Here is a 20,712-nt window from a genome sequence, read left to right as displayed (position 1 = left end):
GTCTTTGACACAATCCCCCACACATCTTGGAAGTCACCCCTGATCATTATTAGTAAAAAAAATACGAGCACTCATGAAATCAACTAAGGCCAATTTTGAGAGAAAAATTGCCATGGATTCAAAGGACAATCATAAGGCCTTTTTCAGCTATGTTAGGAACCTGGGTGGAAACTCCCAGATATGCTCAGAATTAGTCCAAAATGATACAAAAATCACTGAACTCACAGACATTGCCAACATACTGGCAGACAGGTTCAGTGCAAACTTCACCCCCCTCTCCCCCCCAAAGGAGAGACAACTATCCCAGCCGAGTGTAGCCTCCCGGATATCTCAAATGCGCAGGTGAAAGCTGCTCTCTCTGAAGCTAAAAACACAGCATCAATGGGACCGGATGGTGTCCCCGGCTGTGTGCTACATGAGCTAAATGAGGAATTAAACCCGCACATAAGGCAGCTGTTTAATCTCAGCCTTACCACAGGATACGTGCCCAAGGAGTGGCACACGGCAACTGTGGTCCCACTCCACAAAGGCGGCGCCTCTACGGACCCTGGTAATTACCGCCCCATAAGCTTAACAAGTCTAGTCTGCAAAGCTATGGAGAGGATCATAATGGAGCTCATAAACAAAGATATAGGGGACTTGCAGACATTGGACCCGACCCAGTTTGGCTTTGTCAAGGGAAGATCATGCCTTTTGAACTTGGTCGACTTCTTCGAAACAGTCACCAAGGCCATTGATGAGGGAAAGGCAGTCCATACAGCCTACCTTGACCTTGCAAAGGCTTTCGACACAATACCCCACTCGGTATTGTAGAAAAACTTACCAGCTTAAATGTAAACCCATATGTCACAAGATGGGTTGCAAACTGGCTTAAGGACAGAACCCACAGGGTTAGAGTTGCTGGCGCTGTCTCAGACTCCAAGCCGGTCACAAGTGGTGTCCCACAGGGCTCGGTCCTTGGCCCCCTATTGTTTGGCATCTACTTCTCAGAAGTACAGGCCAACATGGGAGGACTTTGGCTGACAAAGTTTGCAGATGACTGGAAAGTGCATCGGACACGGATATCCTTCAGAAGGGACTCACGGAAACAGATAGCTGGTGCCAGAGCCATGGCCTGAAGTTAAACGCCAAAAAATGTATAGTCATACCCTTCGGGAAAAACAAGGTAACCCCAAGCTACCATATAGGTGGCAATCCACTAAGCACAGAAGAGGTTATCAGGGACCTGGGGACCCAGGTTGACAGTGGCCTTTCTTTTGACACTCACATTGCTAAAGTGGTTAGAAAGACCTTCTACATTGCCCACCTGATCATGAAGGGATTCACATCCAGATCTAGTGAGGTAATTGTTCCCTGTACTCTTCACTTATCAGACCAATGATCGAGTACAATGCCCCATTCGGGATGTATCTCACCTGACATCTGCAGCAATTGGAGAGACCCCAAAAGTTCCTCACCAAAAGGATAAAGGGACTCCAAAATCTGTCATATGCTGCCAGATTGAAGAAACTCCAGCTCTATTCAGTCGCATACCGTCTGCTCAGAGGTGACATGTGCCTGACATACAAGGCCATGTCCAACCCAGAATTAATGGACATGCTCCACCTCAAAAATCCAAATCCACCAAAACCACTAGAGCAAGCGACTTAAACCTTAGCACGGATATAAATAGGACGTGCTGGAGGGATAGATTTATCACTCAGAGACTCCCTATGCTGTGGAATAAAATCCCAGTCCATGTGAGGCAGAGCACCTCGCTGACTCTGTTCAAGAGAAATCTAGACCTGTGGATGGGAGATCGTAGGTTTACCCCGGGAATCATCTCTGTGTCACTGCTGGACAGAGGCACAACAAACTATTGGGCACAGTATTTTTTCATATAAGGGGTGGCGTAAGCCACAAAAATTTGGGCTAGGCTTATAAATGCCTTAGGGCAGATAGCCTAGTATAAACCTATGAACCTATGAACCTATCTTATTAGGTGGGTGGCCAACTGGCTCACTGATAAGACCCACAAAGTCAAACTAGGTAACACCACCTCCGACGGCAGACCTGTCACTAGTGGTGTTCCCTAGGGATCTGTCCTGGGACCCCTACTGTTTGGCATCTACTTCTCAGAGGTTCAGGCAAAGACAAAGTGCCTGTAAGTTGGGTGATATCATTGACTCCCCAAATGATAACATACTGCAAGAGGGACTCACAGCTACAAATAACTGGTGTCAGATTCATGGCCTTAAGTTAAATGCAAATAAACATATTATCATACCATTCTGCAAAATCACAGCCCCTACTCATTATCACATCAACAGCAACCCCCTAAGCACACAACCTGTGGTGAGAGACTTGAGTATTCAGGTTGACAACAATCTCACATTCGACTGTCATGTGGCAGCAGTGGTCAGAAAAGCTTTTACTTGGTTCATCTCATAAGTAAACGGTTGCATCCAGAAAAAAGGAGGTTATTACCTCTCTGTACTCCTCCCTCATTAGGCCTATAATTGAGTATAATGTCCCATCTGGTATGTACCTCTCCAAACATCTGTACCAACTGGAAAGGCCACAGAAATGCCTCACAAAGAGAATCCATGGCCTCCAACATATGTCTTATGCGGACAGGCTCACATCACTATCAGTCTACTTGGTATCATACAGATTGCTTAGAGGTGATCTGTGTTTTGCCTACAAGGCAGTATCAGGCCCTGCCCTACTAGAGATGCTCCATATCCGTAAGTCTAACTTCTTGGGCATTACCCGCTTGATAGGCCTAAGTCTAATATTTGACATCAACAAAACCTACTGGAGAGACAGGTTTGTCTCCCAGAGGCTGCCCTGTCTCTGGAATAGACTTCCCATACATGTCAAATAGAGTACCTCATGGACCCTCTTCAAGGCAACCTTGATGAGTGGATGGGAAACCACAATTTTTTCCCCTTGGATTCCACCTTTGTCACTCATTGACAGGGGTGAAAGGTGCTGACTGAAGGTTCTTTTTTGGGGATAAACCCTTGGCTAGGCTTGTGAGGGCCCCAGGGCCATTAGCCTAGTTTTGACTCAAGATTCTCCCTGCCAAATTGTCAACTCCTTAATACATTTTTTGTGGACTCAGTCCAATCATTAGCTAGTACCTTATCACCAGCCAGCATCACCAGCACACTCTCACTCAAATGCTATGGAACAACTTGTTACCACTCCAACAAGAGGAGAAAACATACTGGACCTGATCATCACCAACATGGGGACTCTATGCTCCAGACCAGAAGTGTATCCCTCACTGGTAAGATCAGACCATAAACTAATCTCACTGGATATTCACATCCCAACCCCACCCCCTGCCCAGAAAACCACAGTGAAAAACTTCTCTAAAGCAAATTTCACACTCCTCAAAACCGAGGTGGAATCCTTCAAAGCCCCCGGGCCTGTGGAAAATACGGCCCAGACCGCAGAATCCTTTATTAAAGCATTCTATGAACACCTTCAGGAATGCATGGATCATGCGATCCCAAATAAAACCAAGACCCAATCCTCCAAAGGCAGACGTCCTGTCTGGTGGACCCCAGCCATAAACAAACTATACAATAGAAGGAGGAAGCTACTAAATGACAGAGCAAAATCCCAAAAAGGGAAGGCATCACTGATCAGTATTAGCAAAAAACTACGGGCACTCATAAAATTGTCTAAGGCCAGCTTCGAGAGAAAAATTGCACAGGACACTAAGGATAATCACAAGGCTTTCTTTAGTTATGTTAGGAACCTGGGTGGTAATTCCCAGATATGCTCAGAATTAGTCCAAAATGACAAAAAATACACTGAACCCACAGACATTGCCAACATCCTAGCTGACAGGTTCAGCGCAAACTTCTCTCCCCCTCCCCACCAAAAGGGCAAATATCTATTCCAGCAGAGTGCTGCCCCCCTGACATCTCAGATGCTCAGTTAAGAGCCGCTCTCTCCAAAGCAAAAAACACAGCATCAATGGGACCAGACGGTGTCCCGGGCTGCGTCCTACATGAACTCCAAGAAGAGCTAAACTCAAACATAAAACTACTGTTCAATCTCAGCCTTACTACAGGATATGTGCCCAAATAGTGGCGTACAGCAACAGTGGTCCCTCTCCATAAAGGTGGTGCCTCAACGGATCCTGGAAACTATCACCCCATAAGCCTGACTAGCTTGGTCTGCAAAGCTATGGAAAGGATCATCATGGACCTCATAAATAAAGATATTGGGGACCTACAGACACTGGATCCTACCCAGTTCGGCTTTGTTAAGGGCAGATCCTGCCTCTTAAACCTGGTTGATTTCTTTGAAACAGTCACCAAGGCCATTGATGAGGGGAAGGTGGTCCACACAGCCTACCTGGACCTCGCAAAAGCCTTTGATACAATACCCCACTCGGGCATTATAGATAAGCTCACCAGCTTAAATATAAATCCCTGTGTCACTAGATGGATTGCAAACTGGCTCAAGGACAGAACCCACATGGTTAGAATTGCTGGAGCCATGTCAGACTCCAAACCAGTTACAAGTGGTGTCCCACAAGGCTCAGTCCTGGGACGTCTCTTGTTCAGTATATATTTCTCGGAGGTACAGGCCAACACGGAAGGGCTGTGGCTGACCAAGTTCGCAGATGACTACAAACTGGGTGCCATAATCGACTCTCCAGCCGACACAAGCATCCTCCAAAAGGGCCTTATAGAAACAGACAACTGGTGCCAGAGCCATGGCCTCAAGCTAAATGCCAAAAAGTGTATAGTCATCCCCTCTGGCAAAAACAAAGTGCCCACAAATTACCACATAGGTGGTAATCCATTAAGTACAGAAGAAATAATTAGGGACCTGGGGACCCAAGTTGATAGCAATCTCTCATTTGACAACCACGTAGCCAAAGTGGTTAGAAAAACATTTTATATAGCCCACCTAATCATGAAGGGATTCACATCTAGATCAGGGGAGGTCATCGTGCCTCTTTACACATCCCTCATCAGGCCCATAATTGAGTACAATGCCCTTTTCAGGATGTACCTTGCCAGACACCTGCAGCAACTGGAAAGACCCCAAAAGTACCTCACCAAGAGGATCAAAGGGCTCAAACAGATGCCATATGCTGCCTGGTTAAAGAAACTCCAGCTCTACTCAGTGGCATACCACCTGTTCAGAGGTGATCTGTGCCTGACGTATAAAGCCATGTCCAACCCGGAATTAATGGACATGCTGCACCTCAGAAAATCCAAATCCCATTGAGCTACGCGCTCGAGAGACTTGAACCTCAGCACTGAAATAAATAGGACATGCTGGAGGGACAGATTCATAACCCAGGGGCTCCCTTCACTCTGGAATAAAATCCCAGTCCAGGTTAGGCAGAGTCCCTCATTGACTCTCTTCAAGAGGAATCTTGATGAGTGGATGGGAGATCATAGGTTTACCCTGGGTATCAATTCTGTGTCACTGTTAGACAAAGGCACAGTATACTAACCTTGAAAAAGGACATAGCAAAATAAATTTAAAATGGGTGGCGAAAACCAAACACATTCTGGCTAGGCTTATAAATGCCCTAGGGAAGATAGCCTAGTATGAACCTATGAACAAACCATTTTACTTCCTCACCTCCAATTACAGCCTGTTCCAACCTCTCTCATCCATACCCAGCTTCAAAAACTAAAACCATGTACCCCCTCAGCTGACCTCCTTCCAGCTGAATTTCTGCAAATGGCAGCTCGAGTACTTGCTTACCCTATCTCTATCTTAATTAATAGGACCATCACAGAATGCACTATACCAACTCTTTGGAAGGTCTCATACATTATACCTCTACATAAGTGAGGAAGCTCAAATGAACTCTCTAATTTCCATCCCGTAGCTCTACTTTCTCCTTTAGCTAAAATCATGGAGAGATGCATTCACCAGCAACTTCTCGATCATCTCCTCCAAAATAATCTTTTAGCCAACTGCAAGCATGGTTTTAGGCCTTAGTACTACTACTGCACTACTGTCATTTTCTGAATCAATTAATAAAAATAGAAACAACAACTTACTCACCTCTGCCCTCTTTCTAGACCTCTCCAAAGCCTTTGACATGGTGAATCATCACTTAATGATAGATATACTTACTTCACTTTCAGTTGACACTCAGGCAGTCAAATGGTTTGAATCCTATCTTAGAAATAGACAACAGGCAGTCCTCTGGGACAACAGCCTATCCACTCTACTCCCTATCTCTCAGGGAGTCCCACAAGGCTCTATCTTGGGGCCCCTCCTCTTTTCTATTTTTATCAATGACCTTAAAACATCCCTACCTCAAACCACCTGTATTCAATATGCCAACGACTCGACCCTAATCTGCTCAGCAATGTCTTCTGCTGAACTTCAGTCTAATACTCAAAAAGTATTTACCTTAGTTGAAAACTGGTTCTCCAAATGCTGTCTTCTCCTTAACCGAAAAAAAAAAAAAACTTCTGCTGTTTACCCCTACCCAGAAGTCTCCCTCTATTGATTTCACAATTACATCAAATAATGGCACTGTAATTGTACCAGACTCAACTACTAAACTCTTAGGCATAACAATTGACCATAACCTCAACTTTGACTCACACATAAACTCAACCATCAAATCAGTGAATAGAAAACTGGGATTCCTCTATAGGCTAAAACCATTCCTAACACCTATAGCCAGGACTACTATTGCCCAGACTCACCTAATTTCCATGCTTCTCTATGCCTCCACAATTTTTACAAATCTGTCTAAAAATAATCAAAATAAGCTGGCCACATCTTTGCCAGATTTGCCACTCAGTCCTCATTCCGTACTCACCATTGTCAAAATCTACGTAAACTAGGATGGTTGGAACTGCAAAACCACCTTCTTTTTCAACAACTAACCATCACCCACAAAATTTGCATCATCCTGCAAATACTCCCATTCTCTGTAACTTGATCAACCCCTATAAAAATCTAAGTACCCTACGTTCAGCCAATAAATTACTAGCCGCAACCCTAAAATCCAGTAACAAATCAGGTGATTCTCTATTTACTAACACCATTGGAATCCTTTGGAATAAACTTCCAAGTAATCTTGTATCCCTTTCATCTACTCCTCTTTTCAAAAAGCATCTAAAAACCTTCCTTAATTCACAATGGCTGTGTCCATGCACTAATCCTGGCTGAAACTCTTTTTGTCACAACTAACCTTTTCTTATTTACTAAGTTTTCTGCTTTAAACTATGTTGTCAAAAGTGTCTATTTTGTCTTGTACCTATTATGTTATATACCTAGTTATATGTCCTTCCCTCACTGCTGTTTCTTTTGTTATGTAATGTAAATAAGCCTAACTCGTAGGGTTTTTTTTTGTTACCATGTATAACCAATTGTTGATTAGTATCCTCTTATGTCTGGAGTTACTTATGTATATTAGTTGTATCCAGCTGCTGTGGAGCTTTTCTCCCCGGGCCTCTACTGAAAATGGACATATATCCAGCTAGACTAGCCCGGTCAACAAATGTAAAATAAATAAAAATAAAATAAATAAATAGTAACCTCCTATGATCCTATGATCACAGGAACTCTTCTGTCACCTGTCACTAAGTCTGTGCTGCGTACACCAAAGCATCCAGTGATACTCTCAGTCAGTTGGATGGTGCACTTTAGTTATACAGAGAGATACAAACAGGTGTTTTTCAAGTTTTTCCATTCTGCCCTTATCTCTTCTACCTTATTCAAGTCATGCCAGTGTTCTGATAACAGAAAAAAAGTTGAAACAGACTGATGCACATACTAGCAGAAATGTGATAAGTCTATATCTTTGGTCACTAATGTTTTACCTGCCATTCAGATGAATTATCCATCGAGTATCTAATCTGGTAATGTAGGTGGTCTTCTAATTCCTTAATGGGTGCTTTCCACTGGAGAGTCAGTTTCCCATGGGTATGATTGCTGTATAGAATCTCTGGGGTATACGGACGAACTGTGGTGCAGAAGACAAAGAAGAAGCGTTAACTATCACTTTTATTTATTGATATTTGTGTGTACAGATTTCATTTTATTTTGTCAAGGTAAAACTGTCTCAGTGTACATTTGAAATATAAATAGGTACTAAATTTCAGTCTTTGACTGCATTATGGACTACATACATTTATAGTATAGGTAAAGGTATTTAAATTACAAACCTGGCAAACTGGTGGATGTAAAGATCTTTTATTCAGATTATCCCTGATAAACAAAATTCTCCCTTCTTTAATAACCCCATCACAGATGCGTAAATCTTGCCACCTGTCATGTGGCTTTCATGTTTACAAGACAATACTATACTGGACATGGAATGGTGTAAAAAAGAATCTTGATAACAGAGTTAGTCAAGTGAAGCAGACAAATTTACCTTAATGAAATCATGTTTAAATAATGCTGCAGTACATGAAGTGCATGATTATGCCCCGAAATTGGGAGAAGATAAACTTGCTCTGCACTTCCCTAATGCAAGACCAGATCTTAACAGTGCTTAGGGGTGCTTAATAAAAGGTTGTTAAGGACACCTAAGTGCTGTTAAGATTGTGTCTTGCACTAGGAAATAACAGTGGGCAATGCCAGTTAGCAAGAACAGCAGCTGATAAAACAGCTTTTAAAAGCTGTTAAATACTTTGTTCTGCTAATCTAAACAGAAAGTGGGACAGAACAAGGTCCCTAACAGCTTTTAAATGTTTAAAACTACAAGGGGGGAACTGAAAAGTTCTAAACCCGACCTAGAAGGGAATGATGTGGAGCCATGAACCTTACAAGTTATTCAACATATTCACCCCAAAGTTCATCACACTTGGCACATCATGTCTGAAGTTTCAGTAACCCTGCCAAAAAAAGTCTGAAGTCTGGTCACTGAAATACTGCTCCACTGCTGCAATCACCTCTGAATCACTCGAAAATTGCTACCCTTTCAAACTCTTTTTAAGGTTTGGAAACAGGAAATAGATGGAGCAAGATCTGGTGAGTACAGTGGATGGTCTATGCACTCAAATCCCAATTTTGTCAAAACATCCACTGTTTTGCCAGCCTTGTGAACAGGTGCATGGTCATGCAAAAATATAACTCCTCTCTGCAGCTTCCCCTTTTTTTCTTTCAATGCCTCCTTTAATCAACACAGCAAGTTACAGTAGTATTCTGCATTAACTGTTTAGCCCCTTGGAAGATATTCAGTCATTACAAACACGGTGGCCATGACCTTTCCTGCAGACTTTTGGGTCTTGAATATCTTTGGCCTTGGTGAACCTGAGTGCCACCATTGCATGGACTGTTGTTTTGTCTCCAGATCATAGTGGTGTAACCATGTTTCATCAACAGTAACTAGTCATTCTAAAAAGTTGGCATCAGCTCAATGAAAATGCTGCAAAATCAACTTGGAAGTGTCCACTCGACGTCTTGTCAGCATTCAAACATTTGGATAACCACTTGGCTGACAGCTTCTATATACCCAGCTGCTGATGGATTATAAATTCAATACATTCCCTGGATATCTGTAGTGTCTCAGCAATTGTTTTAGCCAATATTCACCAGTCTGCCAAAATCAGGTCATGGACATGGTCAACAATTTCAGGAGTTGACACTGTTTGAGGCCTCCCAGACCTTGCTGCATTTTTCAGTCTTGAAATCTCACACACTGAAAGTTTACACACCACTTCTTCACAGTTTTGTAAGAAGGGTGCTCGTCACTCAATGTTTGCATTATACATTCATGGATTTCCTTTGGAGTTTTCTTCTGCAAGAATAGGAACTTCATGATGGCTCAGAGTTCCACACTTGAAAATTCCACACTTTTTGTTGACATGGTTCAATCAATTATATGAAACTATATAAAAACATAGCATTATGATTCTGCAAATTGCCACTTTACAATGTAAAACAATCCTCTTTTCAGCTACAGAGGCAAAACAATGCTCAGAATTTACAAATTTGGTTGGGCTTAGACCTTTTTAGCACCGCCTTGGATTAGCTCTACAGAGGAGCACTTAATTTCTACCTGTTTTCCATATGTCTTTTTCCACGATGTTGCAGAATGTCCATGATTGTCTCATATATTTGTCCTGTCCTTTGTATAATGTTTGATTTTCTTCTAAAAGACTAATGATTACAGTCAGTTAACGATGCCAGACATTAAAGTTTCACACTTTGTAGTATTCAGAAAATGCATGTTGATGCAAAACTAGTTATTCTGTTAACATATTAAGTGAAAACTATTTAAAAAATGTCCCTGGTTTTTATCGTTTTTCCCAAATTATCTTTGGATTTCTCCAGAATTCTTGAGCAAAGAACTTGAGAGGTATGCTGCTGTCTGTTTGGCAGTTTTAAGTGCTTTCCTGGTCTTCAAAACCAGTAGAAGACTTCATGCTCCTAAATTTTCTTTTTGGCTTTTTCTTTTTTTTTTTTTCTTCCTGTAACTGGTTGTACATGGAGCAGATAAAGATACATAAACTACAAAGAATTATGATTGGGTCACTGATCATAACCTTTTATTATGTCCTCTCAACATCGATACTAAGATTCATATCTTGAGCTTCGCTCTTGAGGAGAATTTCTTGGTATCCATGTCTTGAACACGTAACACCTAATCATAATTCTGTGCATCGAATACCATTTCTTAAAAAAAAAAAAAAAAAAAAAAAAAATTGCTTTTATATTCTGTCTCAGAATAAATGTTACTGTATGACTAGCAGTGAATGTATATTTTTTCTGATAAGCTGATTTTTGAAAATGGTTTGTAAACAAGAACAGCCCAGCAATTACATATATGTGCAAAATACATCTCAAAGGTTTTGGGTACTATGTAGACACACAATTTTAAGCAGTAAGCATGCATAATTTAAAAAGTTCTAAGAATATTACCAGATGGTTAATATTTACAATGCCAAATATATAATAATTAAGTGCTTGTTATCCTATGGACAAATAAAACCAAATGACCTTATGAACAGTCAAAGGAGCACGAGTGTATAAGCAGCTACTCATTTCCAACAGCCCATCATGCTGAGTCTTTCTCTGAATTTTGCTGTTGAAGCTGTTACATTTTACAGTCAGTCATCATCAGTGTCATATAACATTTCTTAAACAAAATCCTTTCACTTAAAAAAATACTTTCTCCTCCTAAATTTACCCTCTTTTGATTTGAGTCATTTGTGCCTATGTTGCTTCTTAACAGGAAGATTTTAATTGAGTCTTGACTACTTATTTTAACTGATTTAAGGCCTCATGTCTCCTTTTTTTACAATAAATACATATCTAAGAACACAGTTTCTTCTTGTAGGGCTTGCCCTCTAAACCCTGGATATCTCTGGTCACTTATGTTAAGCCCCTCCAACATCAGAGTGGCATTTGTCTTCACATAAATGTGCCAGAACTGCATATAGTAACTTCAGATGTTCTCTGATCAGTGGCCTGTGGGAAGAAATTTAAAATGATTCTGGAAGAAGTTTACATTACTATGCATTCTACAACAAATATGAAATAATAGCCTTTTGTGGTATTCGAGCTAAGGTAAAACACCAAGCAGTAGTAGGAAGAAATATTTGTAAATTAAACTCCAAACAGTAGTACTAAGTGGCAAAAAAATCTTGTTGTGATAACAATTTCTTCACTTTTACGAATAAAAACAACTTCACGTTCTTTGTACCAAAACAACAAATCTTGTTGCAAATAAAAATAGCTTCACTTCTTAGTAGCAACAAATCTTTATGGGTGAAACTTATATACATCGGCAGATAACTGTTGTGCTTATGTAAAGAAACCGTAAATAAATCTTGTGTTTGTACATATTTCAAAACCAAAGAAAAAAATCAACAATTTATTTAATTCTGTAGAAACTGTTAAGTCTGCTTATGAAAACACAATGATGGAACTTTTTTCTTGAATGAAGAAGACCTAATTAGTGAAAGACTCTTGATTTTATCAAAGTTACCCACCCCAAACTCACAATTTTTTTGAATACCCAAGCCCCACAAAAACCTTATGGATTCACCATATAGGTCAGTAATTGCTAGTGGGGGCAGCATCACCGAACCCATATCAATATATCTAGCGGTTGAAATCAAGTTTCTAGCCAAAAGCAACCCTTGTTTTATTCTGGACACAGAAGATTTCCTCAAGAAAATCTGCAACATCAAACTAGATAAGGACTCCTTCTTGGTGACTATTGATGTAAAAGCATTCTGCACAGTGCTTCCACATGACTACTGCATTCAAGCAGTAATAGAATCCTTCAGGGATCATTCGGCAGGGATAGATTTCGAGACAAACGCTAACAGCAGAATCCTCTATGTTCTGCTAAGCAACAGCTTTTTTCAATTTTAACAGATCTTTCTACAGGTAAAAATGGGGTATTGATATGGGGGCAACTATCGCTCTCAGCCTAGCTAATACCACCCTTGGAAAATGGGAGAGAGAACATATATGACTCTTCATTCTACCAGCGCATGGGTTGTTATTTCTGATCACTGATGACATTTTTATTATTTGGAACAACGTGGAGGTAGGGTTACTGGAAATTTTCAACTACATTGGGAACTCCATGAATTTCCTGAACCTTATAACATCCCACAACAAAGACAATGTTAATTTCCTAGACCTCACAATATCAAAACCAGAAAGCTCTGACTGGCTGTCAATTACCCTATACCAAAAACCCACCAGAGTAAACTTATTATTACACTGGGACAGTATGCATCCTTTCTAGACTAAGAAGAACATGATTAAATCCAAGAGCCTCAGAATTGTGAGAGTATGGAAGGAACTAAGAGATTTCACCATCAACAGACTTAAAACCAGAATTGCTAGACACCTTATAGACATCCGCAACAACAACATACTAGCTAAACACAACTGAGATCAACCCGGACATAAGACATTCCAATTTCATATTTTAGATTGAATACCAAAAGAAGAACTACAAGGATCATTAAATGACAGACTGGAAAATACAAATTAGAATAGCAGATCAGACTAGAGTCATATAAACCACCAGGACTTAACACTCAGATTGCCATCACCACTGTTCTCAGTCTTAGGAGACTACATCACCCTGCTTATTATTGACAGCTGAACTCTCTTGTTTTAATTTGACTTTGGTGGAGGTTTATACAATTATTTATTATTCATTTTTAATTGGTTATTAGTTATTGTAGTTCTGTGCACAAAAAGTTTTCTTTCAAATTAAAAGGCTCCACCCGAGAGGCAAATCTGAAGAAGTGTGAGCGAAAGTGTTGCAGAGAAGCTATATTTATTAATTTTTAACATACAGAGATGTTTTTAAGTGGGGTTGTTTTCCTTATTATTTAAATTCTTCTATGTATTTTAAAAACATTATTGTTATTTAACTGATAATCTGTTGTACACCAAGAATAACATTTAGTTTCTATATAGAAAATACTAGTCACAAGAAACCCAAATTATGAAGTCCTCACTGATGTTTGTTATAAGACCCATAGCAGACCAGCATTTGAATTTATCACCCAGTCTGATTTTACTTCCTGATTTCCCGCATACAATTTTTCTGTCCAATCACACAGACAATGGAGAGTGTAGTAAATGTTTTAGACAAGTTGGCCTACATAGTTGATTAGATGGTTAACACCTAATCGTACATTTATGTATCTGTAAAAACCAACAAACACACGGACCCCAATTACTATATCCTCATAGGTGCATTTATAAGTCTTATAGCACATCATTTTTTAAAGTTCTCTCACTCAGGTTTAACTATTGAATTTCCTGGCTGCAAGCACTCCATTGAATCACACAGAAGCTGGAAGCAACATAACCATTGGAACAGTAAAACCATTTATATTCTAATATATATTCTAAGAGATATTTAAGCTTTAACCAATCACAATTCCATGTTAACATTTCTATAGAATTAAATAGAATGTCATTTTTTTCTTTGTTTATGTATAAACACAAGATTTATTTCTAGTTTCTATACATAAGCACAGCGCTTATCTGCTGATTTATATAAGTTTCACCCAATAAAGATTTGTTGCAGCTAAGCAGTGAAGCTATTTTTGATCACAGCAAGATTTGTTGTTTTGGTACAAAAAATGTGAAGCTGTTTTTATTTGTAAAAGTGAAGAAACTTTGATCACAACAAGATTGTTTACTATTTATTAATACTGTTTGGAGTTTAATTTACAAATATTTCTTACCCCTACTGCTTGGTGTTTTACCTTCGCTCGAATAGCTCACAAGGCTATTGTTTCATATTTTTTTCTAGTTGTTTTGACCTGAATAGTTGGACCCTGTCCACTATCTGACAGTTTAAGCTAACTAAACTTCAGGGTGCTCACAGTGCTTCGTTTCTAAGATTGATTATTACTTTGCATTCTAGGATTATCCTCATTTTTATTGGTTTTCCCTCACTTTAGCTGAACAGAGCTGCTCACAATGCAGTAGGTAGTAAGCAGGAAAAAAATCAACATGATCAAATGTGAAAAACACAAAACAGAGGGTTTTATGCCAAAGTGCCACTGCATTATACCATTCCTTTTCATAGTGCAAAAGATATCAAGGGAGCCATTTCCCTAAGTTCTAGTTTATTGTTGTTACTGCTTTCTCAGACTCCACTTATATTTTTAGACTCCAGTTAAATTGTTATACTCTGTTATTGTTTGGCACAGTGCTACCCCAGGTTACCCAGCTTAAATCATCTCTCTTGGATCTTTGCAGTGAAATACAGTGTTGGGTGTTTCAAAGTACTGAACCCAAGATGTGACACATTTCTGCAATATTGTCACATAGAACTGCAGACCACTCATGACTCATTGTCAGACACCATGTTTATGCTGGTGTGGCCAGCAAATCAGACTTTGGATTGTATATGTATCAGATGTATATAATCCCAGATCTCTGTGGTGTTCTGATCTTCAGTTTCCTTAGTACTGAGAGTCCTCTTCCTTCTACTAAACTTTTCTCCCTCTTGCTTATGCACACAATATCCATCTTATGTGCTACACTCATCAGTCCTCATATATCTTAAAAGTATCCTGTGTAACAAGGAGTCAGCTATCTTGCTGACCTCAAAATATGGGTATCCTCATGAAGGCCTTTGTCTAGTTTCCAAGATATTGACTTGCAGTACATGCACAATGGTGATGTTAGGACAGAGTTTGACTAATTATCTGAGCCCGTCTTCTATTTTGTACAAATGGGTTATCAGTTCCTCTTTCAATGTTCAATCAATACACTTAATAACTAATGAGACACAGAAATCTGCAGTTTACTGGTTCAGTCTTTGGGCCACTGTTAAGAATAGGTATTAAAGCACCCTCTAGTTCAGCTGTAACTGAAGTCAAGGAATTATAGCATGGGACTAGTGCTCATAAGAAGATGTCTGAGTACCACTGAGAGACAAAGATAAGAATGAAATTACATGTTCAGTCTGCTGTGACTTCTCACACTACTAGCAATTTCCATATAATCTTTTATCAAAATACTATTCAAAATACATCAAGTGATGATTATTTTTAAATCTTTTATATTTCATCCATAATACCCTTCTTCTTCTAATTTTCATCATGAGGTTACAAATCTTATGACATAGTTGTATTCAAAATATGCAGAGAGTATAACTTAGTAATGATGATTTAACATTTTATATCAGTTTCTTAAACCTATTTTAAATAAATGTTCAAAACATTTTAATAGTTTATGAAGGAAAGAATCAAGGAAATAATGCAAAACCTAATGCTCTGAATGTTTATCTTTTTATTATGTTATTGCATGTGAAGTGTAGATAATTTCTGTGTAGTAGATAGAGTGAAATATTACATGGCTGTCACTTTGCAGAGGAAAAATGTATCCTGTGAGGTACCACTGAGCTCATGGTTAGGAGTAGTCATGTTTACCTTATTAATAGGTAATATAAGCAAGACCTAAAACATGTTATTTGCCTTCTGTGATATATTTTATTTGCTTGCTAGGATAAATATTACACCCTGTTTTGATGAAATGGAGATAGTCAAATTATATTGTTTGACACCCATGTTTTTTTTTTAAAAAAAAATGCCTGTTGTATTTAATGAGATTACAGAACTGTGGGGTTAGGACCCGCGGTGGTGGTGCTGTGATAGCATTGTCGCCTCACAGTAAGACGCTGTCCCGTTCGATTCTCAGCTAGAGCGTCTTCTGCGTGGAGACATGCGTGAATGGGCGTACCTTTGTTGAAGGTTGTGGATCAGGGCTGGTAACTAGGCACGTAAAAATCAACTACCAATCATTAGCAGACCGGAGTTTCGCTGTGGCGAACCCTAACCGGGAAAAGCCGAAAGACACAAACAAACAGAACTGTGGGGTTAAGGAAGTCTATTATTATATCCAAAGCTACACAAGTCCAAAGTATATTTAGAATTACAGGGGCTTGGAGGTAGAGGGGAACGTGCTCCTCTGCAAAAATGTTTTTCTTTTCTTTTTTTTTTGCTGTTTCATTGTTAAAGTCATTTTTTGCATTGCTGGCTATATTTCCACTTCTATTACTTTTATTTAGGCTTCTCTACTTAACCATAGAGCCTGCTCTTCACCCATTAAAATAAAGCTCTGCCACAGTGAGTTCACATCAAAGATATCAATATGATTAAGTGGGATCTGCTGAAGTGAAGAACGCTCAAAGGTGGCAGCTATATGAAAAAAAGTGCAATCTCCTTAATAAGAAAGAACATCACAGGGGTGAGAATATCAAAAGAGCAAAGCAGCATAATGACTTCTTATGATATCAAAGCCTGGCAACAGCTGTACTGATAGTGTTTATTTTTTGTGACAGTAAAATAATTTCAATATACAAGGCATTAAACAGTGTCCGCTTGCACTATGTTGTACACTTCTGTAAGCCTTACCCACATACGAACATAAGGTAGAAGCATTTCAGAGGAAAGAAAGAAAGATCCAGTCTGATTTATGAATAGGTTAAATGCCATGAATGTATATTCCACTAGCAAGAAGAAGGTATGGAGGAATGATACAGACAAGTATGTACCTACAGGGAAGAACATATAAGATTAATAATTTATTTTTCTGTGGAAAACATTCTGACAATACAATCAAATAAAATTCAAGGAAGTAAGAGTCAAAATTCAAACAGGACTTCTAGCCATAAGAATGTGCAAGTGGGTGGAAAAACAAGTATCTCTTGAGTTCATTCAGTTTTCATTAAGTGATAGAATTTATTGTGCCATGCAAACTCAGCTCAATGGATGTAACTTTTTCAGACTGCACAAGCATCTCCCCTTCCTTTGATACCTAGCACTTTCCAATTTATTCTCACTAGTGAAAATATTCATTTGGATACTGTGATCCCAGGCTGTGGAGTTTATTTGCAGAACAAAGTTTAGAAACCCATGAAGCTAAAGTCAAGCAACAGCTAACAAATCAAACTTTATTAAGACAAGCATGGACAAGATTTATTTAGAAAGACTTATACTACTGCTGTCCCTCAACTAACTCCCAGAAAAATATATGTAACTAAATTACTTCTATTTATAGTACAATAAAAATGACAGCATCAATTAAAACAGCCAGTAAAAATACAAACATATTTAAATATTCATTTTTAAGTTAGACATCATCATCATCATCATCCCCTTTTTCCCATTTACATGGGGTCGGGGTATCGTATTAACTGTCACCAACTCTCTCGATTCAGTGCCACTCTCCTGCCTTCTTCAACACTCATGACTTGAATTCTCTTTCACTTCACACAATCCATCCACCCACTTCTTTGCTCGCCTCGCCTCGCTCTTCTCTTCTGTGTGTGTGTGTCCTCTCCCTCCCAATTGTCTTCTGCTTTTTTCTACATATGCCCCCCCACCCGTAATCTGTTTTTCTTTGATCTTTTCTGCAATTGGAGCTACTTTGGCTTTTGCTCTTATATCCTCATTTCTTCGCCTGTCCCACAGTGTGCATCCTACCACCTTTCTCAGGCACTTTATTTCCATCACCTCTAGCTTCTTCAACTGTTTTGCCTTTACTGCCCAGGTTTCTGTACCATACAGTAGTACTGGTCACATCACTGTCTTGTATACTTTTAAGTTAGACATTGTATGCTATCTCAAGTTCAGCGCAATCTTCATGTTCATTGACTTATTTAAACAAGGTGACTGATTCTCATTCAGCTGAATTTGCCAGTGCATTTCTTTAAATTTTAGTAAAGTATCAAAATATCCCCCTCTTGACCCAATTTTTACTGTATCCACATAAAAAAAAAAATAATTTTCCAGTATTTACAATTTTACCATGTTTAATCAAGGCATTATTCTTGTTTTTTAAATATTATATGTGTCTTTGTAGATGCTCCGTAACAGCCTTCACATGTTTCTACCCACACAGAACTGTAGCTGTCACAACTAATGCATTTCCTGACATATACTACATATAATACAATTATAGTATCTCCTAGCCCCATATAAAATTTTAGTGGGATTTAAATTTGAGATTGAGTTTATGTCCCAGGATATATATATATATATATATATATATATATATATATATATATATATATGGATTCCATTCAGAAGCTTGAAATACTGAAATCTCGAACTTCAGTATTTCGAGCCCAAGAAGCCGAATCCACATAATAGTGAAAGTTTAGAAGTGCGAAATTCAAAACCTTGAATACCGGAGGTTTTGAATTTCGTGCTTCTAAAGTTCTGCTATGGTTATGTATTCAGGTAACTTTGTGTGTGTGTTAAGGGGTTTGGGTAGGGGCTGTGGTGTGTGTCAGTGTGTTTTGTTGCTGTGATGTGTGTGTGCAAAGAGAAAGTAGCTTGTGTGGTGGTGTTTTGTGTGTGTTTGTATGTAGTGCGACCTCGGAGTGAGAATATTTAAGAATGTGGGCGTGGGGGCACAGGGGGGTTTGCCCCCCTTCTTTCATGTAGTAGAATGATTGTGTGTGTTTGTGTGGTGGATGGTGTGTGAGTGTGTGTAGTAAAACCGCAAAATTCAAAACTTCCGGTATTCGAGGTTTTGAATTTCGTGGTTTTTAGTTTTCGTTGTTTTGCAGATTCCACTTCTTGGGCTTGAGATACTGAAATTCGAGATTTCAGTATTTTGAGCTTCTGAAGTGAATCCATATATATATATATATATATATATATATATATATATATATATATATATATATATATACACACACACACATATATGGGTCTACTTGACTTCACCAAAATTACACTTTGCTGAAATTTAAAACATTTTGATGAATCTGCCAAAACCCCACTATAACAAAAGTTCAAAACATCGAAAAATCAAAACACCAAAAAATCAACAATGGATGTTAAACACCTTTCCCAATACCCTATATAGTTTTGTAAACATAAGTAAAACGACACTTTTTATTCTTCAAAAAGAATCATGAATTGAAAAGTGCTAAGTGTATTTCTGCTAACTTCCCACGCAACACACTATAATTAAGGAGGAGAATCAGTACAGCGAACTCCCCATTTAAACTCAAAAACTTACCTTTGTTGACGTTTTTGCAGGGGGGGAACAAGCCTCCTGCACCCCCCACATGTAGGGGGGCTGCGCCCTTTACACCCCCTTCAAATTATATATACCAACTCCGAGATTACACTACAGTTGGGAAAAGGGTAAACACTGCAGTTGTTGTTCAGGGTATCGGAAGTGGGGTTTCACATCTGGAGTTCGATGTACTGATTTTTGTTAGAGTAAGCTTTTGTTATAGTAAACTTTGATGTTTTAAATTTCAGCAAAGTGTAATTTTATTGAAGTCAAGTAGACCTATACATATATATATATATATATATATATATATATATATATATATATATATATATGATGTTATTATGTTTGGGGCTTTCTTGTGGAATTTAGCCTGTTGCCTGGGTCAGATCTATATTACCCATAAAGGTATGCCAGTTATTGACAGCTACATTTCTGACCATATTTGAATCAAGAGTATATGATAAATAAATACCACAGTCACTATCAATATGTTTAGTGCAAGGAGATATACTGTAATCAGGTTCTTTCTGCACGACTGTGTGTAATAAGATGCTTGCATTCTACCATGTCCAGTACATTTTTTTCAACTCACGCCATAGTGTAACCCCTGTCTATACAAACAAGTCTATATAAGCAAGTCAGTTAATGGGGATTCAGAGCAATTCTCTCTGGCTGTACTAATTGGCCAATGCAGGTTGGAGAATTAGGATGAGTGTGAGAATCTGAGGTTCAGAGACATGCTAAACCATTCACAGAAACACCTAAGTGATGGCTTATTACATATGCAATACTCTACACACTCACAGACATTCACTCACATACACAGTTCTACACATACATGCACTCACACATGCACGCAGGCACACATACACACAGACACACACACACACACACACACACACACACACACACACACACAAAACCATATACAAGCCACTACACACACACAACATGCTCTTATACACCCACACACACACAGACATATACATAGATACACACAGACACAAACACACACATCATGTAACCATATTCATTATTCCACAGGCACACACACAGACACAGACACCCCCTACAGCTCTGTTATACTTGTCACTGTATTGCTTATTGCTACTCCCACAGGAGTGAATTACTGAAGGTGTTTAGTTTTTCATCCTGGAGAAAAAAATAACAAACTCACCCTATTGAATTAATTAGGAGCAGCATCCCTTTCAGGGGAGAGCACATGACTAATTACCATTA

General features: G+C 39.0%; 1 protein-coding gene across 2 annotated transcripts in view; it reads right to left on the bottom strand.

The window, feature by feature from the left end:
• Positions 1–20,712, bottom strand: part of MPL (MPL proto-oncogene, thrombopoietin receptor) — a 427,873-nt gene that overhangs the window by 48,833 nt on the left and 358,328 nt on the right. For both annotated transcript variants that reach the window (XM_044085406.1, XM_044085407.1), the window contains one exon: positions 7,815–7,957. In XM_044085406.1, the coding sequence (XP_043941341.1) occupies positions 7,815–7,957 (143 nt within the window). The remainder of the gene's footprint in view (positions 1–7,814; positions 7,958–20,712) is intronic.

Source organism: Protopterus annectens, chromosome 10.part0 (assembly GCF_019279795.1).
Source record: "Protopterus annectens isolate FY-2018-M chromosome 10.part0, PAN1.0, whole genome shotgun sequence".
Classification (NCBI taxonomy): Eukaryota; Metazoa; Chordata; order Ceratodontiformes; family Protopteridae; genus Protopterus; species Protopterus annectens.
The sequence above is the reverse complement of the archived record's forward strand: the minus strand, read 5'-3'. Positions and strand labels throughout refer to the sequence as shown.